Source organism: Zeus faber (assembly GCF_960531495.2).
Source record: "Zeus faber genome assembly, chromosome: 4".
In the NCBI taxonomy this organism is placed as follows: domain Eukaryota; kingdom Metazoa; phylum Chordata; class Actinopteri; order Zeiformes; family Zeidae; genus Zeus; species Zeus faber.
This window is the reverse complement of record NC_137191.1, coordinates 27,878,098-27,905,507: the sequence shown is the minus strand read 5'-3', so window position 1 is coordinate 27,905,507 and position 27,410 is coordinate 27,878,098. Positions and strand designations below refer to the sequence as shown.

Here is a 27,410-nt window from a genome sequence, read left to right as displayed (position 1 = left end):
CATACAAAGGGAACGTCGTTCACCATGTTGCCCCCCTCCCGCGCCAACAGGTGAATATGCCAATGAGCATTTCTTACTGCCCCCCAATCAAAGCAGCTTAGAACCGTGCCTGCAAAGAGAGTTGGAGTTTAACTTTCACAGCAGGCTAGAGGCTGATTTCACCGATCGCTTATGTGCATCGCATGCGCTGCCATAGATACGACTGGTCAGACAATTGGTGACGAAATCACAAACTATAGAGGAGAGGTACAATCGGTCTCGTTGACATTTTTGACATTTCGCATGTCATTTATTTTCAGCTAAAACGTCGCTCACGTGCGTCCAAAAAGGGAAACTTTCTAAACCAAAAGTGGAATTTTAGGGTGAGATAACTGATTCACGGTTTATCCATTTCTGAATGATTGATTTAGGACTCAGTCAGTTTATTTGCTGTGAGTTGAATAAACGAAGGTGTATGAACCACTGCAGATCTGTTGCACTAACAAAAACAAAAATCACCATGAGCCCAAAAAAGTGACTTAATATCTATTAATTGGAAGGAAAACAACTTGAAAACGATTGTTAATATGTGTTAATTTTTCAAAACGCCCTCGTGTCGCAGTCAGATGTTGAAGCCGGCACATAAATGAAGCCGGTTTCCGAAGTCTCACATTAGAATGATTTAAACAACAAGCAATACAAAAAAAATCTGTTAATCTGTTAATTGAAAAATTATCATCACAGTGCGAAGCACTTCATTATCAATAAAAGAACTGGCTATTTGTATTCAGCGAGGTCCATGTAAATTACTACAATTAAAAGGTTGAATGTTACAGCACCATAATTGCTAATTACAGCATTTCTTGGCACCATACAATTAATTGGACACTAAAGCATTTGCAGCACATAGTATGTAGATAAATAGAAGGAATGACAGGGAGAGAGAGCGAACAGATTACCTCGAATATATCCTTATATTAGAAATAACACTTTATGAGTCCCTTAAATGATTCCTATCTTTTTGTTGGTGTGTTTTTTTTTGGATCCTTGTGTTTTTCAAACGCAAGAACATAACAAGGCTTTTGCACAATTTAAAATGTCTAAGTGTATTTCCATTATGGCGAGACAGATTCCAATTATAGTTTTGGGAACAGGCATTTTGTCCTATTTCAAGAGTCCTATTTTTTAAGTACTGGGGAGTGATGGAAACAGATTTGATGATAACAATTTGATCTAAAAATGTAATGTCACTAATGACGATGAAATGTAAAAATTCAAAACACCAGCCTGAGATCGGCTCCATCTCGCTCCCTCGTCCTTTTCCTAATTGTGAAAAGTTCAATCCATTTCGATGACTGAAGTCCGACGTATTCTTTTGGGGAAGTCGCAAAGGACCTAACCAGAGTTTAGAAAACCCCAGGTCCAGAAGGTTCAGAATGGCAGAATGCGAGGGGGCAAATCTTTTTAAATCCTATCGTATTCATCCTGCGGGTGGAAATATGGTGGCGAAAATACAGCTGCTCCCTCGTATCGCCTGGCCTGGCTCCCGCCCTGATCCGTCCACTCATGGATTGAAATTCACAGAGTTGACTCAAAACCCTGGGGTGGACTTCTACTGTCTGAACCTGGATTTTTCACCTCATGCCCAAATTTACACCCAGATTTGCTGAGATTTCGTATTTTCTTTATACTACTCATTTTTGGGGTATTTTTGTGATATGTTGGACATTTGCTTTATGTAGAATGAGGACAGACTAGTATTTCAGTGCAGATGATAATGTGGTCCTGACCTGTATGCCATTTGGATGCAATGGCAGACAAATACCCTGTGCTGTATGCCAAGCCTGCTGACAGTACGGGTTAAAAAATAAAAAGATTAATAAATAAAAAACAAAAGCAAAGGGAGGGATCTGTCTGTCTGTCTGTCTGTCTGTCTGTCTATCTATCTATCTATCTGTCTATCCGTCTATCATCTACCTATCTATCTATCTATCTATCTATCTATCTATCTATCTATCTATCTATCTATCTGTCTGTCTGTCTGTCTGTCTGTCTGTCTGTCTGTCTGTCTGTCTGTCTGTCTGTCTATCTATCGATAGTTAGAGGTTAGAGGACTACCTGTCTTTTGGATGACCTGTGAGATGACAAGAGCACTGTATTTCTGTTCTACATGATTGCCACCAATCCCCCTCTTTGGAGAACGATATAACCAATGTTTTTAATCAATAAACAACTTATCATCATTACTTCTCCAGGAGGGTGAGAATCACCACGGGTGAGACAAATAAACATAGAAACAAACAACAACATGAACTTGAAACTATGAACTAGAAACATCAGACGACAACATGTATTTGACAAAAAATAACGAATTAAGTCAAAAAAAATTGGAACAGCAATTACGGCACATGGCCTCTTCTCAGCTCTCTCTCTCTCTCTCTCTCTCTCTCTTCCTTTGCCTCCCTTTCCCCTGTCTATGTCTCTCTTCTCCCTCTTCATCTGGCCTCCCTCCGTCTGTGTCTCTCTCCCTGCCTGCCCACCCCTTCATGCTGGGTACTGACGGAGCAGGGTGATAGAAGCAGTGTCGGGTGTAGCGGTGCATCAGAGCAGACAGACGCTACAGTTCCAGCTCCTTAAGAGCTACTTCAGCTGTGGCTTCCGCTCCATTTGTCCTGCGGGAGAAACGGAAAGGAAAATTCTAAACACACAAAAAGCATGCCGCTGCTGCCGAAACTATATTGTGGGATGAACATATATTCTAGGTTTCAAAGTAAATTTCCGGGTGTTTTACAATTGATTCTATGGAAGCCATCTTGCTGGTTCCAGTGGTTCCCAACACTAATCAGTATAAATTAGTCCTCTCTGTGTTCTACCCGGCCGACGGAGCAATACTAATCAGCTGTGTGTGTGTGTGTGTGTGTGTGTGTGTGTGTGTGTGTGTGTGTGTGTGTGTGTGTGTGTGTGTGTGTGTGTGTGTGTGTGTGTGTGTGTGCGTCTGTGTGTGTGTCTGTGTGTGTGTGTGTGTGTGTGTTCTGCACCAAAAGGATAATACACTGTGCACTGCGCATGTTTTAAGCTTTAAGCTTTACGTCTGTCAACCCATACCCGACTAAAGTCAAAGCATATACATGGCTATGTCGTTTATATGGAAACACCCACACACGCACATTCTTGTACTGGTATCAAAGTGAGTTAACACCTGGTTAGTGAGGACACATGTTCCTGGTGCACTTACACCAAAGAAATAATCCGATCTCCAAACACACACACACACACACAGACACAGACACACACACACACACACTCACACACACACACACACACACTCATACCACGGTGGGCTCCTTTGCAACCAACGGGTTCTCCTATATTTCATGATTTAGTGGGATTTGATAAGAAGTTGCTGACGCGGGGAAAGGAACAGGGGATGTACGGTACATGCCTATACGCCTTGAGAGACAAAGCCGGAGCAGGCTTCATTAACTGTGTATGCATATGCATTACGTTCTGTGTGTGTGTGTGTGTGTGTGTGTGTGTGTATGTGTGTGTGTGTGTGTGTGTGTGTGTGTGTGTGTGTGTGAGTGTGTGTGTGTCTGTGTCTGTGTGTGTGTGTGTGTGTGTTTGGAGATCGGGTGGGGATGGGGGGGGGGGGGGGGGAGGGAGTTGAAATAGGTGTCTCCATTCTTATGATCAACCTCAGTTTATTTCCTCCTGCTCTCTCGTCCCTTTCATTTGATTTATTTTCCTCCTCCTTATCCGTTACCCCCCCCACCCCACTCTCTCTCACTCTGCCTCATAGGACTATACCATAACATTTTGCGATGCCAGAGTTGATTTAAAGGCCAGATGAATGAAAGGATATGGAGGTCTGCATTCTGATTGGCTGATAGCCAGCACATTGAAGATCCTTTAACGTTGCGAAACCCCAATCACTCTCTCTCTCGTTCTATCTTCCTGTTAAACTACATTTCCCAGACATATCGTCTCCATTATGTCAGTATGACTAAATGTCCTTACTGATCTTTCAACTCCTTCCATCGTTCAAATCAGATGTCAACTATCTGCGTTTTACTGGATTTCCCTTTGGAGAATGTATTTCATCCCCCTGATCGCAGCTGCAGCAGCGGAATCTCCTGTATCTGTTACCCTGGTGACGCCGTTCCTGATATATGCGATGCATCAACCGCATCGCAGCAGTACTGTACTCTCCAGTACACAGACTCACTGTTTCATGTTATGTTAAGGGTTTCATTTGTTTCGTATATTTTTTAGTGAAAGATGTCATTGAATAAATTTTAAATATAATGTAACTATCTATCTATCTATCTATCTATCTATCTATCTATCTATCTATCTATCTATCTATCTATCTATCTATCTATCTATCTATCTATCTATCTATCTATCTATCTGTCTATCTATCTATCTATCTATCTGTCTATCTATCTATCTATCTATCTATCTATCTGTCTATCTATCTATCTATCTGTCTATCTGTCTATCTGTCTATCTGTCTATCTATCTATCTATCTATCTATCTATCTATCTATCTATCTATCTATCTATCTATCTATCTATCTATCTATCTATCTATCTATCTATCTATCTATCTACTGTGTCTATCTATCTATCTATCTATCTATCTATCTATCTATCTATCTATCTATCTATCTATCTATCTATCTATCTATCTATCTATCTATCTACTGTGTCTATCTATCTATCTATCTATCTATCTATCTATCTATCTATCTATATCTATCTATCTATCTATCTATCTATCTATCTATCTATCTATCTATCTATCTATCTATCTATCTACTGTGTCTATCTATCTATCTATCTATCTATCTATCTATCTATCTATATCTATCTATCTATCTATCTATCTATCTATCTATCTATGTACTGTATCTGTCTGTCGATCTCTCTTTCGATCTGTCTATCTGTCTAGCTGTCCTAAAGGTTAGAGAACACTTGGTCCCCTTCTGTGTTGTCCACATCCTGTCCTTCTGTCCATCCGTCTCTTCTGTTAACCTCTTCTCTTCCTTTCTTTCTGAGTTCTCCCTCAACAGTTGATCCCCCCCAGCACTCCTCTCACCGTCTATCTCTACTTTCTCTACTTTGTAACTTTCTCCACTTCACCTCACTCTCTCTCGCTCTCTCTCTCTCTCTCTCTCTCTCTCTCTTTCTCTGTCTCTCTCCTCTTCTTTCACCCCCCCTTTATTGGTTGTCCCCGCAAATCTCACTATATAATCTATGACAGAGAAGGAGGGTGTTTTTCCCCCTCTGCTTTCTTTTATCTCTCTGATTCATCCCCTCCTGCTCTCTATCCCTCTTTCTAACCCCCCCCTCTCTCTCGCTCTCTCGCTCTCTCTCTTTCTCTGTGTTTATGATGCCCTGCAGCTCTCTTATCTAGCACTTCCTGCCTCAGCTGATAACTGGGGCCTGTCAACTGCCTCCCATGCCTCTGTTTGTCTCTGTTTGTGTGTGTGTGTGTGTGTGTGTGTGTGTGTGTGTGTGTGTGTGTGTGTGTGTGTGTGTGTGTGTGTGTGTGCGTGTGCGCCCGCGCGTGTGCATTTATATGGGTGTGCATGTTTGAGTGTGAGGGTGTGTGTGTCTGCGTAAGGCATCTGTGGGTGCATGCAAGTGTTTCTTGCGTTCAAGCATGTGTGCAGTAATGCGTTTTACCCTTTCAGTGTGTGTGCGTGTATGTGTGTGCGCTTATGCAAAATAGACAGAGCAAAAAACTTTTTTGCAACACACAGCTCTTTCCCCCTGGGTGTAATCAGTGGAGGATGTTATGATTATACATAGACATATGATTACATGGATGGTGAGTGTTTGATTACAGCAGGGCCATGTGTGTGTGTGTGTGTGTGCGTGCGTGCGTGCGTGTGTATCTTTGCTTCTGTCTCTGCGTGTGTTTGCGAGTGCACTGCCCTGATTTGATTGAGCAGAGAGTCACAAGCATGACAAGGTTATGCCGGTTCGGATTTTAGAATACTCCAGCCATCCCACTGTCATTGCATGATCCACAATGGTTCCGAAATACATAACGTAGGGTTAAAGGGTTTAGTTAACTCAACTACACAAGTACGCACTTTGAAAGCCAATTTTCAGAGAACTCATCTCAGTTGTAACCTTAATTGCCATCATGAAGCATGTACAAATAGTGACGCGAGACTCGCAAATGATTCGTTCCCGGCGTGCAAATCTTCCAAATGATTCAGGAATTTGGAGTCACTCCGGCAAAAGTGTCGTTTGTTCGTTCAGACGCACAGTTCACTGAGTCCCACCGACTCTCAATTCAGCAACGAGCCCAACAAGCTCCCTGAAGTTTTGCTTGAATGAGTGGGCGATCAAGAATTTGAGTGAGTGAATCTTCAACTTGCCAGCCCTCACCAGTGTGTGGTGTGGGGATGGTGTGGTTTGAGTAGCCACACCTGACCTGGGTCTTGGAGGCCCAGGATCGGAGTGGCTGCATCCCTGTTGCTTTTTGGCTGGTCTAACGAGCAACAGTTTAAAACCCCCATCCCCACACTCACTCAGGAGAGGAGCCTTTGTCATGACTCTATCTGCTCCCGGGCTAATTCCAACTAGCCCACTCTCTCCAATAAACCGGTGTGTCTACAACCCAGTTGTCTGTGTCTCTGTGCCTGAGGTCCCTGAAAACGCTACTTGGGTGGCATGTGGTAGGCGAAAAGGCCACAATACAAATAGTGTAGCTGCGTGGTGTGTCACATTCCTTTACATAACAATATATTGCAATACGTAAATAACATGTCATAGACATGTGTAGTCGATGGTAATACTGTTATGTTCAATACATCAAGACCCCTCTGGTCAACTATTCATTTTGTATTTCTGGAATGGATACAGCAGAACACTCTGCGTTTCTGTCTTCCAAACACTTCTGTAGTACCATGAGTCTTGCCTGGCTTAACTACCACACACACAAACACAAGCACACACACACAAAGTCATGCACATTCTGCAGCGGCTGTCACAGTCTTGGCTGTGATCTTGTCTTTCCACTGACCCTGTGCTCCACTCTGTCAGCAGGGCAGCCCGAGATGACAGCGTCTGACAGCACTGATTGGAATACCCTTCAACCTACCAGCCACACACACTGACACACACTCCCACACACACAAATGCACGCAATATCGTCCACACAGCCCCACAGAGCCACATGTGGGCAACTGTTAGACTTGAAGATGAATGCAAATACAAAGGAGGGCAGACTGGCCTACACGCAAGCGTGCACACACACACACACACACACACACACACACACACACACACACACACACACACACACACACACACACACACACACACACACACACACACATAGGCAGCATCATAGAAGCATGGAGACAATCCACTTAGTGCAATAGTCATCAAGTGAGACAAGAGTAACCTACTTTTGACTACTTCTACCCATTTTCTGCAGTAATCTGAATGTTGTATGATGTATTCTCCTTGTGTTGTCAAATTACATAGCTGTATAGTCATCTCCCCAGTATGTTTGTGTGTGTGTGTGTGTATGTGTGTGAGTGTGAGTGTGAGTGTGTGTGTGTGTGTGTGTGTGTGTGTGTGTGTGTGTGTGTGTGTGTGTGTGTGTGTGTGTGTGTGTGTGTGTGTGTGTGTGCGTGCGTGCGTGCGTGCGTGCGTGCGTGCGTGTGCGTATGTGTTTTGCGGGCTCGGTGGTCCATTCACTGGATGCCAGCATGGGGGCCACAAAGCCTTCCTGGGTAATTGGTTCTCCACTGTGGCTCTTCGTGGAGAGCTGAGGTGGTGATACCCCTTCCTGCTGCCCCTTTTTTTGGACGGGGGGCAAACGGAAGCCAAGAAGCGTGTGTTGAAACTCATGGACCAACTTTTAACCAGTTAGTTTTGCTAGAAGCCTTTTTGCTGTTTGCTGCCTCAGATGTGGCATCTCATCTCATACCCCTGTCCTTTTGACATCGAAGCTCTTTGTTCTGTCTTTGTTCTCCCCGCCCCCTTCACCCCCTCAGCCTCCCTGAGTGATGGTTCGACATTAGCTAGATTGAACCGATGCGGTTAGCCATGCCGCAATTATCGAAACACTTTTTCTTTCCTCCCACCGGCCCCAAGAAGCTTGGCTATGACGAGGCAGACAGGGCGGACTGATAGCCATCTGCCAGCGAACAAAAGCCCAATGGAGCTCCCGAGCCCCGTAATGAAAAAGGATTATGCACATTATATTTCTGCTGGCGTTCCTCACTGAGGCGCAATTCATCATCAAATACACATCTTTCACATTGGATACGGGTGGCCGTGTTTGTGTGCTTGTGTGTGTGTGTGTGCGTGCGTGCATCCGTGCGTGCATCCGTGCGTGAGTGTGTGTGTGGATGCGTGTGTATGGGTGTGTGGCTGGGTGGGTTCATTTGTGTGGATGTGTGTGTCTATGTTTTTGTGTTTGTGTGTGTGTGTGAGGTTGGATGTGTATGTGTTTGTTAAACCTTGTTTAAAATGCTGAGGCCAATAATTTGTATATCTTCTGTATTTAGTAAAAAACACCGAACACACACACACACACACACACACACACACACACACACACACACACACACACACACACACATACACACACACACACACACACATACACACACACGCTGTCAGAGTGTGTACAGTTAATTGGAGCAGTGAGACTTGCCTGAGTTGTGTTGCATCCTTGGGGACAGAGAAACACATTCACCCTGCAGCAGCTGCAGCACCAAGGAGTTGTGTAATCTACAACCTAAGATATGGTCCCATTCTCTCTCTCTCTCTCTCTCTCTCTCTCTCTCTCTCTCTCCATTGCTCTCTCTCCGTCTCTTGCAGCACACGAGTCACGCAGGGACATAGAAACCGCCTATATCACAAACACATGTGAGGAAACACACATACACCAACGCCTTTTGACCGATCCCATCTCTATCTCTTCCTCTCTATTGTTCTCTCTCTCTCTTTCTCTCACTTTCTGAGTATTTCCTTCATGGCTAACAACTGGTCCCGACAGATATTGCTGTTGGGACCAGACTTGAGTGTGGGCTCCTATACGGGAATGGCCGTCTGGCGGCCATCTTGAGATTCCGACATGCGGCTCTCCAAGCTTGACCTAAATTCTGTGTTATTGTTCTGGTTGTTTTGTGTCATGGTATCAGACAGCCTGGGCGTTCCGACAAGGTCCAGTAAGTGGAGTTTTTTTTTTGTAAAGCCCTTTGTGGTTCACCAGTCTCAGAGGGCTTTACAGGGGTCGCTAACAAGGAGGTGTTTGAGTCTGATGTTTTCCTGATTGTTGAAGGAGCCCAAGCTTCGATTTTAACTGGAGGATTGGGCATATAGAGTGTCCTCCAGGTCCATCGGGTGCTTTCAGTTTTATTCCCTAGAATTGCCAGAGACATTGGTATCCTGGTGCCTTCATCTCCTTCAGTCAGTCTAATGTGGCAACTTCTCTAACCCTATATGTAACACTCCATAAATTCCCCAATAACAGTAGCGAACACCGAGAGTCGACTATTTAAAGGGTCTGACTATCACACGCGAGGCAGATAGATGAAAGCGCCAAGCCGCGAGGCTCGTAAACACCTCACGTTTCTTTGCGCCTAAACTCTATTTTTCCAGGCACAAAGCGTAAACTGAAGCGTAGATTCCCACAGATGTCCATTCAAAATATGTATTTAGAGAGCATATTTAATTACCAAGCCTGGTATGCATCAACCACATATAAACATACATATATAAAATCGCTAATGTGCGGTCCTAACATGGATTACAGAGTTAAATGAACAAACAAATGTTCCCCCACATCAAATTAAACCTCACTTATGTAAAGAAAATATTATCATTCCAGCAGGGAAACAAATATCACGCCTAGGAAAAGACTTTACTTCATACTTGGCAAGTGGTTTGATAAACTTGAATGGTCTATTGGTTTGTTGGTCTGTCCTCCTGTCCAACACAGAGGACAGTGGAAGAGGGATGGTCTCCTTGCTGCTTGGAGTCACTACGTGTGGACTGTAGTCAAACTGACTTGTCAAGAAATCGATTTTTTGCGTAAGGAAATCTGTTGATAGGTATTATTAAGCTATTCATGTTTCATGAAATGTTCAAGAATACATCCATTACATGTTTGTCTTTATTTGATAATCAAACAGCAAATAACTGAAAACAAAAAACCCTTTCATTCATACATGTAGGAAGTCCTGCGTCCTCTTCCTCTGGTTAAACGAACCCACCATCGCTGCCGTTCCAGTGCCTTGTCCTTTGGACCCGCGGAGAGGAAGCGGCGCCGCCTTCCTCTTGTCAATAGCTGCAATCAGTGAAGGACTGGCTTCAAAAAATGTCCGTGGCATTTTCCGCTTCGACTAATGAGCATCGGGGGTAGTTACTACTACTACTGTAAATTATCAATATTTTCGAAATTATCAATCAATCGCCACGGTGGCGGGAAGAGTCAGAAACTGTATGTTGTAACGTTACCGTGCAAATAAAACATCTACTCATGCAACACAACATTTCAAAATTATTTAATTAATTGAATGGTTTTATTTGAGTCATGACTCAAATTGTTGTAAATTTACTACCAACCGTGACCATAATTCCTATGTGACTTGAGTGGTGTATATATACACATAAATAAAATTGCATGCGCTGATTGAAGATGCAATGTTAATGCTTTAAAGGTGACATCGTATCAGCGTTCAAACGAATTATTATGTTAATACTGGTATATGTTATGGGCCCAGAAGGGCCGCCTATAGGGCCCTTCTGCCATTTTGCCAGATGGCCAATCTGTCACTGGCCGCAATGTATTTATAAATTCTTTTTAATTCCAGCGATAAAACGCGTTGTATTTAAAAATGATCTTTCATTCAGTGATAAAACGTGTTTTATTCAAGCCAGGAGCTGCTGTGTCAGATATAAACAATAGGCTCAACTTACAAACCAATCCAACAACATTAACAAACAATATACAGACAAATGCGAACAAAATTAAAAGTAAAAGATTGAGAACAAAAGCAAACACTTCACTTATCCATTCAAAGTTGAGAAATTTCACAATTTGAAGTTGAAAGTCTCGAGAATGCTGCTTACGCAAGCGCGTCGTAGATGGAGCAAAGGCCGACCTGGGAGGAGTTGACCAATCGCCAAATGACGCGCCGCTTTCGCGTTGATGACGTGTCGCTGTCGCTTCTGGTGTGGCCCAGGGGTTCGCCTCTAATACTCACATCCTCTGAATCACAAACGCAGCTCCTTTCGTACAGTTATCTCCATTATCTGTGTTGAACGGAGAGGAGCGCGCTGCTAACGGTCAAAGAAGTCATGAGTGGTTCTTGAGAGCAGACAAAGTGCACCTTAAAGCCCAGCAGGGAATTTACTTAATGGCCTTGTAAACTGTATGCAATCCTTATATGTGACTACTGTAATGCCACATTGCATCTACGGTATCGTATTATGAAGAAGTATGATAGCTTTGAACACATTTACAATTATTTAGGCTGTTTACATGCCTGTGCTTGCACATACACATACATGTGCATACTGTGCACTGCACAGAATCTGTATATGTCACATGCTTCACTTTCGTAAAGCTGAGGAATAGTGGAGGTATTTCCCTTTTAAGTGGATGTTATGTTGTTTCCTTTTAGAGTTCAACATACTTTCACACCACGCGCTTCCACGCCCTTATGGGCGGGACTATTTTAGCAGATGATTCCCCCTGCTTTACCTGCTTTGCTGCTGCTGCGTTGCTGCGCTCCCTCCACCTCCCCTGCATCCACCTGTAGGGATCTACTCTTCTATCCAACGGCGGGATTCAAGCTCATCCCTCCTATATTTATAGCCATTAAGTAGTAGTAGTATCTATGTTTGCTGTACACCTCGCTGGGAGTGATGAGCAGTAGTAACTCCAAAGTTATCTTTACGTAGTCCTTCTCTAAAGTAATTTGATCCACATTATTCATTCATCTTTATTTTCTTTTTTATTTATTTTCCTGTTCTTTTATTAAATTATTTTACCATTGGTTCCTGTCTCGCATACATTTCACTGCATATATGTATGAAAGTATGTATATGTATGTGGCAAATAAAAATCTTGAATCTTGAATCTTGAACACTTGTGCCAGAGTGCGGCTCACACAGGGCTTCCGATATAAATCCCCAACATTGTGATGAAATTCACTTGGGGAGGATGGACTGAACATTACTGCATTACCGCATTAGCCTTTGGCCTAATCTGCCACTGGAGGGCCAAAATAAAAGCTATCTGACCACTCAGATATCCAATAGCACATCTGTCACCACGGTAACCGATAGGTCCTTGGCCAATCAATGGGATGGAAGAGGAAGCAAATAGGGAAGTGGGAACTGGACACACACGGCAGTCTCAGAGGTAAATCCCTGGCTCCCGTTCGATAGGCCCAGTGTGTGTGTGTGTGTCTGTGTCTGTGTGTGTGTGTGTGTGTGTGTGTGTGTGTGTGTGTGTGTGTGTGTGTGTGTGTGTGTGTGTGTGTGTGTGTGTGTGTGTGTGTGTGTGTGTGTGCGTGTGTGTGTGTGTGTGTGTGTGCGTGCACGTGTGTGTGCTTGCGTGTGTGTGTGTGTGTGTTTGTAAAATGGAAGAATTTAATCTTTGATGCTAATGAGAGTAACTCTTCTGGCGAGTTGTATCTGGCTGTAATCACTGGGGAGCTTTTGGTAGTGGGAAGTTGTCTGTCTAAGCTAGCGGCTGCGATCTCTCAACTTGCGCGTGCGTGTGCGTGCATGTGTGTGTGTGTGTGCGTACGTACGTGCGTTGGCTATGTAGTGGATATTTCGATCCAAAACTCGAGCCTCTGTCCCCGTCAGTGGTGAAGTAGGGGCTTGTTTCAACACGCCTTATTTTTCAGTTCCACCCGTGTCCAACGCGTTGATGACTGTTGCACTGAATGTACTGTTCCATTGAAGTAACAAATTGAAACTAAATCTAGCTTTCCAACGATAATAATAAGCCAGTCTCAAAACCAAATGAGGTCCGTGCTGTGTATGGAAATCAGAAAGGAGGATATGGCAATTCTAATTGTGGTTTCAAAGTGGTTTCAAAGTGGTTGAAAATCGCTTTCTTCTCACAATGAACTACTCGGCTGGCATTCTCCTGCAGTTCCTAAAACGACTTCCCCATCTAGAGTATTTCCCGCCCCCAACAGGTGAGGCTTAGGTGCAAATTGATCAATCAATCTCAAATCAACATATGGGAAGTCCTCAAAATGTATAATTCAATATCTCAAATAATAACTTATGGCTCCTACACGCTGTGTGTGTATAGAGCACCTAAGGGGATATTTGGACCTTGAGATACATATTTATGTAAGGGAAGGTACCTTAAGAGGCCAAACTCCCCGTGGACTCCACTTACAATACAACACACATTTGAGCAGCAGTTCGGGGGAGCTGATGAAGGACACACAATATGTAGGTAGGAAAAAGGCTTCGGGACTAGGTTTCTCATAAAGTAAGCGAGTGGCAAGTTTACAACATGTATTCTGAACCTTTGGCCGACGGCCACTGAGCTCCACTCTGCAAACACTGCTTATCCCCGCGCAGAGCCAAGCCATCGCCAATAACAGGATTTAGAGTTCAGCGACTGTGTTCTCCATGTTCGCAGTCTTCCTTCTCTCCTGCTATCTCTCTCTCTCTCTCTCCATTGGCTATTTTGTTGTTGTTATGGTTGTTGTTGTTATCAGGTATCCAGTCCACTTGGTCGCTACAAATTCAGCCCTTTCTGCCACAATACTACACTGCACTCTTTCATGTCCACAGCCTTGCTGCTCTCTCCCTTTTGGCATGTACTTCCACTGAATTCAGTGGAGGCCCTCGTACATAATAATAATGATAATAAAAGAAAACTCTATACTTTGTGGTTAAAGCAAAACACAGTGATGTAACATTTTCACACTACAGTATTTTCTGGGCGACAAAGGCTTTACGAGAGCGAATCAGCCTCTTTTGATTCACATGCGAGAACTTTGATATGATAAACATGGCATTCCCAGATGAGGGCGGGGGCTGGCATTCGATTGTCTCTGATCTACATGGCTGGCAGCTCATCACACCACCTCTGCCAGTGCGGGGAGCCAATAATTAGCTTTGTTTCCAACTGCGGCCAGCAATGTTGCTCCCCACTTGCATGCCACAGTACACTCAAGACAATTTGGATCCCTGGTCCAAAGTGTGACGTCTGAGCCCAGTCATTCTTACATCAAACTATTTGAACATGTGTTTTCCCCTTCAAGTGCGCTGCTGCATCTATACTCGGATGAAATATGCATAACACTCCAAAAATGAAAAAGTCAGCGTGTGTTCTGTGAATGAGGGTGTTGTGTTCCTCCACGGCGACGCGCATGATGAAACACACACTGTGGGAGTTGAGTTGATCCGGTCGCAAATTGAATTCTTTCTATGACATGATGTGTAAGGTATCATGGCCACTGCTGCAACGCTTGTGCAAACCAAGTGGAGAAATTTCGCTTTACCGCCATTATCATGGCGGAAGAAGCATTGGCTGTCAACTTTTTGGTCAGGCTTTTAACTGACACATAAGCCTGTTAGTATTATCATGTGTTAAGAAACGCATTTCCTCGAGACAGGACCCACAGCTCAGATCGCCTCCGTTTTTGAAGATTTTGTTGATTTTTGTTCCAATTGGAATGACATTGATGGGTTTGACATTGATTGTTATATTATCTACATTTTAGTCTTTTTGCTGACCATTTTTGTTGCTGTCGTTCATAATTGTTTCTTATAGGTTTTATGCGATGGTGATGGTTCTAAAGTACATTCATCATATAATACATCGGAAATTCTTGTGGTGGTCGAATATATGAATTTATATATCCAGTTAAATCATGATCCATCTGGTGATCCTGTGTCTATATATGCATTTCAGGTTCCTCGGCGTTCCTCCAGGAAGAGGGAGTTGCCCGCTGACCGGCCCATTGCCCTTTGACCTCATCTACACTGACTACCACGGCCTGCAGCAGATGAAGCAGCACATGGGGCTGTCACTTCGGAAGCACAAGTCAGTAGGAGGAAAACATAGTGTGTGTGTGTGTGTGTGTGTGTGTGTGTGTGTGTGTGTGTGTGTGTGTGTGTGTGTGTGTGTGTGTGTGTGTGTGTGTGTGTGTGAGACGAAGGAGAGGTGACAGACTTATATGGGAGTGTGAGTGTGTGCTGAATCTATCGTCCATTCTGTTTTCCATTTGGTGTGTTTGTTATGCCATCCCTTAGCGGGCTTTGTCCTCTGTTAGGCTTGCAGGCTCGCCCGCTCTCCCTCTCTCTCTCTGAGCTTTTTAAAAGCCGCTGTGGGCGGGTTGTGATACAGGTTAAGTGATTACTGGACGGCAAGTAGCACAGAGGCCTCCGATACGACACATATCTTTCCTTGCTAACCCCTTCCTGTCGCAGGGAGCTCTCCATGGTGCTGAGTGAGAACGAGAGAGAGAGAGAGAGCGAGAGCGAGAGTGTGCGTGTGTGGGGGGGGGCTGCATTCCAGGAGATTCTCAAGAATCTGATTTTTACCTGCGTCTTTGTCACTCTCTATTTCACTGCAAAGTTGGTACCCTGTTTGCCAATGAGGTTCCACGTTTTCCATAGCACAACAATAAGGCATTATGGGATAGACCTATGTAACAACTGTAAATTATAAACTATAAATTCACTTGTCAAAAAGGACAACTGAGAGCTTCTATATGTTTTTCATGATTGTTATGAAATCACAATTGTTGTAAATATTATTGTTATTCGTGAATTTTTGAGTTTTTTGAGATTTGTAACTCACACTTTCCCTCATTTGGGAAATGGAGACGCTAGAACATATCTATTGCAAACACAATTTATAACTAGTTTCATGCTTCACAGCCAATAACATTGTCTGCATTTTATGCATCCCTGCTGTGTTTACATATGCCGTTACCTGTGGGTCCACTTTCCAATTGTGTGTGTGTGTGTGTGTGCGTGCGTGTGCGTGTGCGTGCGTGTGCGTGTGCGTGTGCGTGTGTGTGTGTGTGGGTGTGTGTGTGTGTGCGTGTGTGTGTTGCAGCCAGGCAGGTTAGTTTATGGTCTGTGTTTATAGGTTCATTATGGCTAGTAATATGGTGTACATGTCTTAGAGCAGATGGCCGATTGTAACTCACTTGGCTTGTTAAATCACACTACGTCAATGAAAAACAGCGAAACACAAACACACACACACACACACACACACACAAACACACACACACACACACACACACACACACACAGACACTTGGACACACACTCGCACAGGCTGAATACTTGATTACTATTTATGCTGAGATGTGCATCATTATTGTCCACTATTCCCACATTTTAAATAAATCATTTTCTTATTACTCTCAACTAAAACTTGGGCAATCAGGTTTTGAATAGAGTGTGCCTATGGGGAGAAGCATACAAGCTTGATGGTCCCCGCAGAGCTTTGCAATTTGTCAAAACATACTACAACCCACACGTTTAGGTCCATTGTGTATTGCCTTTCTAAGACATAAGGCAATTAAACTGCATTCAGCAAGAAACACTATGTTAGAACTGAAAACACGTATGTGATGGTGTGGGACCTCCTGGCTTTTACCAGGCAGGCATCCCTGCCTCCATATAACCCTGTCTGTCAGGTAGATGACAGAAAAGCCACCTGCTACACGCTACACACACCACATGCACAAACATGCATATACAAACATGTTCAGACTTACATATACTCACAGCACAGCAAGAACAAGGTATCAGATACGGTATACTGCAGGATTGGAGTTGTCTAGGATCGTGGGACAGCTCAACCCCCCCCCCCCGCCCCCCCCCCCCCTCCTCACACACACATACACACACACACACACACACACACACACACACACACACACACACACACTCACATACATAGAAGTGGCTTTATATGCAGTGCCAAGCCCTAATCAGGACTTTTGTCAGGAGCTTACTATTTCTGATCTCGACGCAGAGAAACCCAATCAATAGGCAGGATGTGATAGAATGGCAAAATGAAAGAAAGAAGAAAAGAAATAAATCATTGAAGCGGAAACAGTGAAAAAGACCTGCCACACGAGAGAGAACAAGGATGAAGGAGAGCTATATATCCTTTATTTTAGGACAGTTTATTTCTTTATTTATTTTAATCTGCAATTATGGAAATGTTCTTACAGTTTTTAAATTGCGTTTGGCATCGCTACAAAGAAAGAGCAAGTTGCAAAGTAGGCCACACCAACCACGAGACCCAGGCAACAAAATAGAAGTTGTGTTAAGCCCAGAACACCAAATAAAGCAGTGCGATACATCTAGATGGGGGGAAAAAAATAGTGTATGTGGCTCCACATCACTGAGTGCAATCCTTTAAAGGCCACATTATCCCAGACATCACAAGACGTCTCCTGCACGCAGTAAACCACTTTGTTCTTTGCCGCCTTGTAAGGATCTTCAACCCCTTCAACCCCCTCCCCCCTCATCTGCCTTTCTTTCCTCCGACATTCCCTGTGCGGTTTCTAACCTTCCCCTTGTTAGTTTGGGGTATTAAACTAAAGTTTCTATCCGTGTCACTGTGCTGATATGGCTTGTGCTGCTTTTAGCTCTTCTACCACTGCAAACAAAAGGCATAATACGTGCTACATGCTATAATCGTCCTGCATACTTTTGTATGTGACTAAACGAATGACTGGCTTCTCATACTACTACTACTACCATCACCCATTGCAGATCCATGAAGGAATCCTGTCCTCACAATGCATTGTGGGATTCACTTGCCAGAGTCCAGTCCGGTGTTTGCATACTCTGATATTTCACCAGATAATAATAAAATAAAAATAATCCTAGTGTTGCTTGCATACGATGGTGCAAATTCTAAAAGAATGGACAGCGGCCGCTAATAGCACCATGAATTGTACATCAGTTGCTTAGCGTCCGATCCGCAAAAGATATTGCGCTAATGATATGCCAGCGCACACACACCCATAAAGTAGTGCTGCTGAGTGGAATTTACCATGGTTTTGTGTCTGATTGCGGAGATGTATGGATTCAAACACGCTATATTTTTAGATAAAATGTACTTAGTAATTTAAGGTTTATGTGCAGTGACTAAAAAACATTTAAATAGTATGAGTGAATCTCTAATAAAATGGACTCTTCTCACACAGTTAATTTATGATATGAATAATATGTGTATGTATTCCCATTGTCCCCATTACGCACGGTGCTTGTTTTGCTCGATAAGGAAATGTAATAATAATCTATATCTAGAAAAAAACACACAATTTTTTTTGTTGTTTCAGAGGAAGCGTCCTCTCTGTGGCCGCCTTTGTCACCTATAGGAAGTGCCGGCCCTGGCCGTAACAGAGATGATAATTAAAATAATCATCTCAAAATATTAATTACAGATCACTATAAAGTCTGGGTGTGACACTCCTTATATATGCGCTTCAATTGCAGCTTCATGAAGATGATCCAACATTTTCTTGCTCTCCACGCAGTTACCTCCAGCTCACTGCAGACGGAATTAATTTCACTCTAACTGCGTGTGGCTATTTAGCATCGGTGTTTGTGAACTGGACATTTTTTGCAACAAGGCTCCTTTGCATAGAAAGGGGCCATTTTTGCACCAAATGTATGAATAATACCTAATTTAAATACGTGCAAATAGCACTGGCGCACAAAGACGATTTTTGCATGGCTGCAGTTCACTTACCTTTTGTGTTGTTTGCACAGATTTAGCAGCTGCAAAAGCCTTGAAATTCATTTGTGAATTCGCCCCTAAGTGATACTATGGCTACGGACATACTAAACACTCATTTAGAGTACTATAATCTGCTAGTATGTCATCATGTCACTACTTCAGGTTCAGTAAGGGCATTTTTCTCTGCCCCGGGGTGTGATGATAGCACATTGACATTTAGCTTTGCCGTTCTTCCTCTCGGTGCAGAGAAACGGCAGAAGCGCACGGTGAGAATAGTGGAGGACCAAGCTCGTTTGACTGACAGGCTAAATGATTCAGATGAATGCGTCTGGTGTGTGAGTGTCGAGGTTTATTAGCTGCATCCCAAAACCTGTTTCCTTCTGCTACTGCTGCTCCCCTTCGCTCAGTTCATCCTCTGGGAGACATGCAGGAAAGCAGGAAAGCAGGAAAGCAGGAAAGCAGGAAAGCAGCAAAGCAGGAATGTAGGAAAGGGACGAAGCCCAGTTGCAGCAATGACTGTTGATTGTTGGCTGTTGCAAGTTTCGCTTCAAACCCGGACCCCAGTCCACCTTCCCATTCTCTGTGCAAACGGTAATGTGCTTACATTGTTGAGTGGGCACGTTACATTTCCTGAACGTCTGCGAATTATGCAAATTGTTGAGGGGCGGCACAGGAAAGCCTCTCTGGGTGGGAAGCATCGATGCGATCCTCCGTCCGAACAGCTGGTTTGATCCACTTCAGGCGTCGGAGGAGACCATCTGGAGCGATCGGGGTGTCCCAAACTTTTTCCTGTTTTGAGTCACTTTTGAGACATAATCTGTTGTCTGTCTCTCGATGTGTGTTGGGTGTTTGTGCAGTTAAATGGGCGGTGGGTGGTGGTTAAACGTACTTGTGTTGGGGCCATGCAATGTGCTTGTGCCCCAAATGGACTATTTGTCTGACTAGGCCAACTTAGGAAACAAATATTTTCAGAGAAATAATGTATGGAGAAAGAATATATACTGTATCTTTATATATTAAATACATACTTCTAGCATACCTTCTTAATGACCAAAGGAAATAGACAGACACTCCTATCTCACTCACCCACACACACACACACACACACACACACACACACACACACACACACACACACACACACTTGTAAGCATGTATGTATGGACCCACACACATAGACACGGAGCAGCAGGGTGTTGTCCAGGCATAATAAATGAGAGGGGACATTGGCGGGCACATAAAACAAAAGTAATTAAAGAGAGCTTAAGGGCTCCAGAGTCCGGCATTGATTAATGATGCCTTTCAGCGTGTACTGCTACGGGTCCAGAGAGGGAGAGAGAGAGAGAGAGAGAGAAAGAGAGAAAGAGAGAGAGAGAGAGAGAGAGGGAGAGCCGGAGACAGGGAGGGGAAATCCTGTGTCAATGACCCGGCCAGAACCTCTCAGGGGTCTTACAATAGTTGTGTCACAAGATAAATGAATAAAGCAGTTCGGTGCCGCGAAATACAGGAAAGCACTTTCCTTGGGAAGTACGGGTAGATCGATGTGAATAAGTGATGCACGTTACGTGTCATGTATGGGGGGGTTGTACATTTAAATGAATTCCTCGATTGCAGCAGGTCTATGCTCCCTGGGGACTTCTCTGCTCACCGTTCTTTTGGGAGATCCGGCTCTTTACAAGTGACTCAATTAAAAGATGAGTTCAAGTTTCTCTCTGCGCTCGTTTGATTCAGTCGATGTAACAAGTGAGAGGAGTCGGTTCGGCTCTGAGTGGTGAATGGATTTATCACGAGAATCATTGAATTCTGTCAAAATTATTTATTTTGGTGGAACGTGGAGGAAACTGTAAATCACTCTCATTCAATATGGATTATGCCTTCATGCCTTCATGCCTTCATGCCTTCATGACTTCATGCCTTCTATGCCGTCGTCATTTTTTCACATTAATTGAATCCTCAACCCAAAGGAGTCACAAACAAACAACTCTTTCGGTGGAGTGACTCATCGAAAACATTTGTTCACAACGAACAAACTCTTTGTGAATCTTGCAATAATGATCAGTGTTTTGTTGACTGATACCTGGGATAAAATGTAGATGCAGCCTATAATAAATGATTCTTTCCATTCCGTTATTATTATTTTGTACTATTGCTGAAACATTGAGGAAGTATTTTTTGGTTTGTTTTCATCTACGCCAAGCCTGCGTCTCCCCAGATCAGGAGCGTCATTCTTGATCACAGCTCAACATCCTTGACTCCTCAGTGAGAACATGGATGGGATCCCTGACCTTGCAGGCAGTTACTATCAAAGACTGACGTCCTGTCTGGGGAAAAGTACAGAATAGAGTTTTTTCAGAGTATCTCAAATCTTTGTGAGTAGCTCAAATCTTTGTTGTCAGACTACCCTCTGAATTTGGTGAATCCGAGACCGTAACTTGGGATAACAGGCTATCCAAATAAACTTGCCTTGTGTTAGTGTGAGTGCGGCTGTGTTTATCCCCGTACACCCGGGAGACGGGGGAAGCACCAAAGTGAAGAATTGAGGACAAAAAATAAGAGAGAGGGAGGGAGAGGGAAAGTCAAACAAGGCATGAGGTATAAAAGAATCAATCCCCGGCACTCCCGTAACGCCTCTCTTGCTGATAATTGGATTTTAAAAATACATGGAGCAATCTCTTTTATATGTGAGCCGAATTCAGGTATCTGCCACTCCTCCTTGCCCCCTGCTCTTCCTTTTCATCCTTTTCTTTTCTGATTCAATCTACTTTTCTTTCCACAGTCCTTTGGTCATTAAAATTCATAATAAATAATTGTATGTTCAATTTTTAGCAAATGTTTGTTTTCTCACCAGGCACAAATTCCAATTTTCTTTGGCTGTAGCTCAAGGTCCCGCCCTGTTAATGATTGATCGTGATTGGCTACTGACCAGGAAGGCCGTGTCCAATCATGATTGATTGATTTAATTATTTGCTTGTTTGTTTGTTTGTTTGTTTGTTTGTTTGTTTATTTTTATTATAGATATAATAGTTTCAAACCGCGTGTAATATGTCTAAATTTGGGTTATACGTTATAATGGCTATTTTTAGTATATTTCCTCTAATTCTTGTATGTTGTCAAACAATAAATCACTTGAACAAAGGTTTATGGCTGAGTAATCATCCCGTCAAACCAAATGTTAAAAATGAAATGGCTTTAATGAATGAAAAATGAGTCCTCTAAGTCGAGGCGAAACGGCAGCGTTCTGCGAATCCTGGGCGACTTAAATCTTCCGGCTTTGTCTCCATTTAAGACAAAGGTGCTTATGTTTTGCAGAAATCTCCACAGCGCATAAATAAACAGAAATCATTGTGGCTGTCGCCTTCCCTTTGAAACATGAGTCATGTTGCTCTGTGTGAATCACCTCCACCCCTCCGCTTAGTATTATATCAAATGGATATTAGTGCTGCTGCTTGTGTCAGATGCTGTCGTCTCGCTGATACGTTTTGCTGCGCTTGTGTGAAACACCTCTTTAACACATTTCTGCAGGACCGACAGGAAGTGACGCTTCTAATTACACATAGGTGTGTTGCTTCCAAGCCAAGTGTGTAACTGTCAATTTAAAAGCTTAACAACAATATCAGCAACACAAGCAGCGGAAATAGGATTACAAGGTTGCTGAAAAGAACGATTTTGACCGTGTTAACAGCGGCTTATTGGGTCCTAAGTTTAGACCATTTATTTTGACAATGCCTTAACGTTTGAGCAAGAAACTAGACAATAAATCTGCGTCACCTAGACTGTCAAGTGTAGTTTTCGGGAAAATATACAGCGCATATTAACCAAATCTTTACAATCATATCAATTCTTTGTAGAGAATTATACAATTCTGTATTAATTACAATCCTAATTTCAATTTTAAATTTGTATTTATGGCAGCTAGCTGTCAAAATTATGAAAAAGTCAATGAATTAATTGTGATTAAAACAAATTGTATTCACCCAAAAGAAGAATTTTCTTATATTATCTATACTAGTACAGTGCCCCTTCAAAACATGCTTGCTACTGTGATAAACACCAGGGAAATACACTCTTTATCACACCCAAGTCGTGCTTTTGGATAAACTCGCTGTTCAATTGTTTATTTAAAGTTGAATAATATTACGCACAGAACATTCCTGTTCGGAATGGGCCAAATACTATCACAGAAAGCCCCGCTCCCTGCTGGCTCGCTGTTCGCTGTTTATTGAAAGTTTATGAATATTACACGTGTTGTGTGTCCAAATTGCACCAAATTGGACACTGCATGTCCTTGGGTTCCAAGCAATACAAAAGCATCAGTATCAAGTATCACATTTAACCCTTTCCCACTGGATCAAAAAACCACTAACACCAGCTAACGTCTTTAGGTCTTTAGTGGGAAAGGTTGCAATCGGCATTGAAATGACTCTGCACTAGTTTCGGGTATTTATCGGCTACAGTTCTGATTGGCAGTGATGGAAACATGTCGCCCGGGCAGACAAGCTATTTTTTCTCATTTCCCAGTGCTATGTGATGTGAGTGATGTAATGAAAAACAAAAAATTTAGGGGAAAAAAACGCCCTGAAATTAGCTGCCACAAAAGTGTCTTTTTGCAGCGAAAAATATAAAAAAAAAATATATAGTAGAATTTTTTTTTCCCCCCAAACAAAAACATGACACCCAGACAGACCCCCCCCCCCTTTTGTGGTGTGTTAGTGACGTTGAACGTGACACACCAGAAAGGCTCGTGTGCTGAAAATGGGAAAAGATCAATCGTCTATATTTTAGCAGGTTTACCTCCCTTTCGAAGACTTTGGGGTGAAGTGAAACATCCACCATGTTCCGTAAAATGAGAAATAAAATAAATGGGATATAATGACTCAATCTATAGATAAATAAATATCCACCCCGCCATTTGAATTCAAGGAGGGACGTGTCATTCCAGAGGCGTTCTCACTTCAATTCCACGGGGCTTGTCGGGGAGATGGGGAATGATTCAGCCGAACAGAAACGAAAGCCCTCGCGTCCCTTGCTCTCGTTTCACGGCGGTATGGTAAAAAAAAAAAAACTGTGGGTGACAAATCCAGATTCCTGCCGTCTCCCCCAGCTGAGAACTTCTGAGCCCCGCTAAGCAGCCGTTTAACCCAGATTAGCCCCCCTACTCGGATCTGCCGATAGATATTCAGCTCAGCGGTGCCTTTGTTTATTCCCACACTACCACGCTACCCACGTTTTTCCGCTCTTCCCTCGCCCTCTCAAGCCTCTTTATCTGAAGCCCTGAAAACGTCCTGCATGATACATGCATGACAGTGGATGGGAGACCAGGGACAGTCCAAAATCACGATTTGCATCAATAATTTATACCCAGCTCCCCTTGACTCTGAACACACACGCACATACATACAGCCACACTCCTTTCCCCCACAATCTCAGCAGAAATGTCCCAAATTGAGCTTACACACTTACCACACTTACACAGCTTACCTGTGTGATAAGCCCCTATGCAGGTAAGCCTGTTTTTCGGGGTTTTTGTTTTTTTTACAAGCTGATGCATGGAGATGCATCTGTCAATTTCTTGCTTGGCGCCCTGCATGCCGTAGGCCTTGATGGAAAATGTGGGAAAGGCATCAAGGCAAGACCGGGGGCATCTCCTCACCGTGATAGATAGAGAGAGAGAGAGAGAGAGAGAGAGAGAGAGAGAGAGAGAGAGAGACAGCTGATTCTTCAGAAGTTTGGTCTCGCACAAAAATGCTGCTGAAGACCGGGTAAAGACATTCCTGGGAACTCTTTCAGGGTAAATGCGTTTGAAAAAGTCAGATAGTGAATGTTTTTAGAACGGTACCGCTGAGAACCATCAGTCTTTCAAGTTGCTTTTTGTTGGAACACAGACCTAAAACATAGGGCTCGACATAAGCCCAAGCCTGGTGGTCCCACAGTATATATGCAACCACCCTTGACAATTTTAGCATTGCCCGATATTTTGCCTAAAAGCAACATATCATAGTTGATGAGACGAACAATTGATGTAACCAAATCTAGAAGAGAATTACAATTAAAACAATTCCCCTTTGACTGGGATTGCTTCAGCAAGGTGGGAGCAATTAAAAAATGGTCTCGGGGCCAGTGACTGTAATGGCAATACCGGTGAATTCCATTAAAATTTCGAAAAGTGACGATGACCCTTTCAGTACAGTGGGAAATCTGCAGGTCTAGTTTCACCTAGTTTTGGGCAACCACCCAACCGCAAAGAGTTGTTAGAAAATTCAGCGCTCGGCTCCCAAGGATGGAAAGGTGTGCCTGGCAGCTCACGAAGGAAAATGAAGTATTTAGACAAGGGGAATTTCTTGAATACTCCGCTCTTCAGATCCGGGCAGTAGCGATTGTGGTCTTTCACATTCTGTCTGTCTTCTGTTCACCGACACCGCTTACTCTTGTTTTGCTCTTAATTCTTAAGTCTGTCTTACACACACACACACACACACACACACACACACACACACACACACACACACACACACACACACACACACACACACACACACACTCACTCACTCACTCACCGGCCGAAAGGAGTCTTGGGAGGGCTGGGCAGGGAGCAAGTGGACTTGAAGGGCTTTTGATGTGAGTAATCCTCCTGTGCTCACCCAGAGTGGCCGGATTGAACACAATCACATCAGTAACATCGGCAGGAGGACCAATCACACTGTATGTGTGTGTGTGTGTGTGTGTGTGTGTGTGTGTGTGTGTGTGTGTGTGTGTGTGTGTGTGTGTGTGTGTGTGTGTGTGTGTGTGTGTGTGTGTGTGTGTGTGTATGTGTGTTAGAAAGTCAGTGTCCACAAGACAGAGAATAAAACAGAGAAAACAACATACAAAGATTGCAATTATCTGCTGATTCAATGGATTCAAGTCAATTTTATTTGTATAGCCCTCTGTCACAGTTACAGTCTCAGAGGGGCTTGGCAGGCACCACACTGAAGGCATCATTTGTTGGAAACCTTCAGAAGGGAATGGGAGGAGGAATGGCAGGTCAGGTCAACCTGTTTCTGTGTGTGTGTGTGTGCTGTAAGCACCTGCATTACCAATTGGCAATTTCTCCTTTTTTTGTTTTCCCTGACCCATGCAGTAAATCCTAAGCATTTTTTTTTTTAAGGTTTTCACAGGCTAGCAAATTCTAAGCCTTTTAGCTCGAAGGCCTCTGCTTCACCTCCTATTCTGCACTTAACAGCTCGGGAAGCCAAAAAAGTGCAGCTTCAGTGTTATTTTGGTGTCGCTACTGCAATCGCATTTTCTCCATGTTGGGGATCATCGGGGTCTCAGCTGAGATTCGCACTTGGGTCTGATTATTGGAGCGATGCACAGTTATTTACAGTAATTGTTGTAATGGCCGCGTTACTGCTGTATCCAGGCGGGGGGAGCTGCCGGGGCTGCAACCCCTGCATCTTTCACTCTGCAATAAACCTTAAACTTTAAAAATGAAATATATATATTTTTAGAAGTTTTTAGAATTATGGGTGGAATGTGTTAAAATGTGCGTCCATGCATCACATCCAAAATAGGTGGAGGGGAGTCCCATCCAGCCTCCACCTATTTTGGATCTGACGCACAGATGCACTCACAGATAATTGTTCTCTAAATAATGAAGTTGTTGAGGGCTTGGAAAGAAAAAGGTAGGATCGCTTTACATCCCTCCATCCCCTCTATCCGAGGGTTTGAATGTCCTGACTTGGTCCCTTGACAGGCGGTGAGGGACGCAATAAGAGAGATGTGCATGGAGGGGTGTGGAGTTGCATTGTACAGTGGATTTAAAACCAGTTCAGCTTGGAGCGTGTGTTCGCCTTCCATCCGAAACAAAGCTTGACAAAGAGTGAGATGCTGAGTAGCGCAAATGAGTCTGAGTCAGTCCCATCACTTCCCGAAGTGATGAGTGTCTTGACCGGATGGACAGCTGCCGCAAATGTGCTGCATCACTGAAACAATTTTAATATTAATATCCCCAAAACCGTCCTTTCTACATCCTTATCCATCACCAAGAAGCGACAGGCGGCTTCATAGAAATGTGCCCAACCAGCGATGCAATGCAACAAGCAGTCAGGACCTCCCTGCCTAAATCTCTATATAACAGTAATTCACGGGTTGGTTGATTAGATTGTTTCAAATCTCAGTTTTCTGTTGGTTTTTGGGGGGAAAAACACGTAGTTTTTTTTTAATTAAGCTTGTCTCTGGAGGAAGGGTATAGAGCTGGGGAGAAGGTGTGTCTGCTTGGCACTGTGCATTACGCTGCCCACCAGAGCTGCCAACCAGTTCACACACTCACACGCCACACCTCGCTTTTTTTTTTTTTTCATTCTAGGTATATATTTCACCCATCTTCCTAATCTCACTCCAAATGTTTGGTGAAACTTGGCAGCCATGCTGCCTGCTAAGAAAACATCACAGATGAAACATGTAAAAAAAAAATTTGATTAGCGTCATTGTTTTGTGGCTTGAGGGTTTTGTCTTGATTGAAACATTAATACGGCCCTGTGTGTAAGCTGTCGCAGGCGTGCACCTTTCCAGGGAAGCCCCCCTGCTGAAAATACGTTCCAGCACAAATGACTCTATCTGCAGAGGCTGGATTATGTCGGAGGATTTCCAGTGAAATGGCTACACCGAGTAAACACTCACAGAATGGTGCAGGGAGTGGAATAACCTG

At 43.4% G+C, this 27,410-nt stretch overlaps 1 protein-coding gene across 1 annotated transcript in view; it reads left to right on the top strand.

Annotated features, from left to right (window-relative positions):
* Positions 1-27,410, top strand: part of LOC307228958 (alpha-1,6-mannosylglycoprotein 6-beta-N-acetylglucosaminyltransferase B-like) — a gene marked incomplete at both ends in the record, with an annotated part of 168,011 nt that overhangs the window by 111,112 nt on the left and 29,489 nt on the right. Inside the window, one exon of the mRNA XM_079998814.1 lies at positions 14,918-15,049. Within this exon, the coding sequence (XP_079854940.1) occupies positions 14,918-15,049 (132 nt within the window). The remainder of the gene's footprint in view (positions 1-14,917; positions 15,050-27,410) is intronic.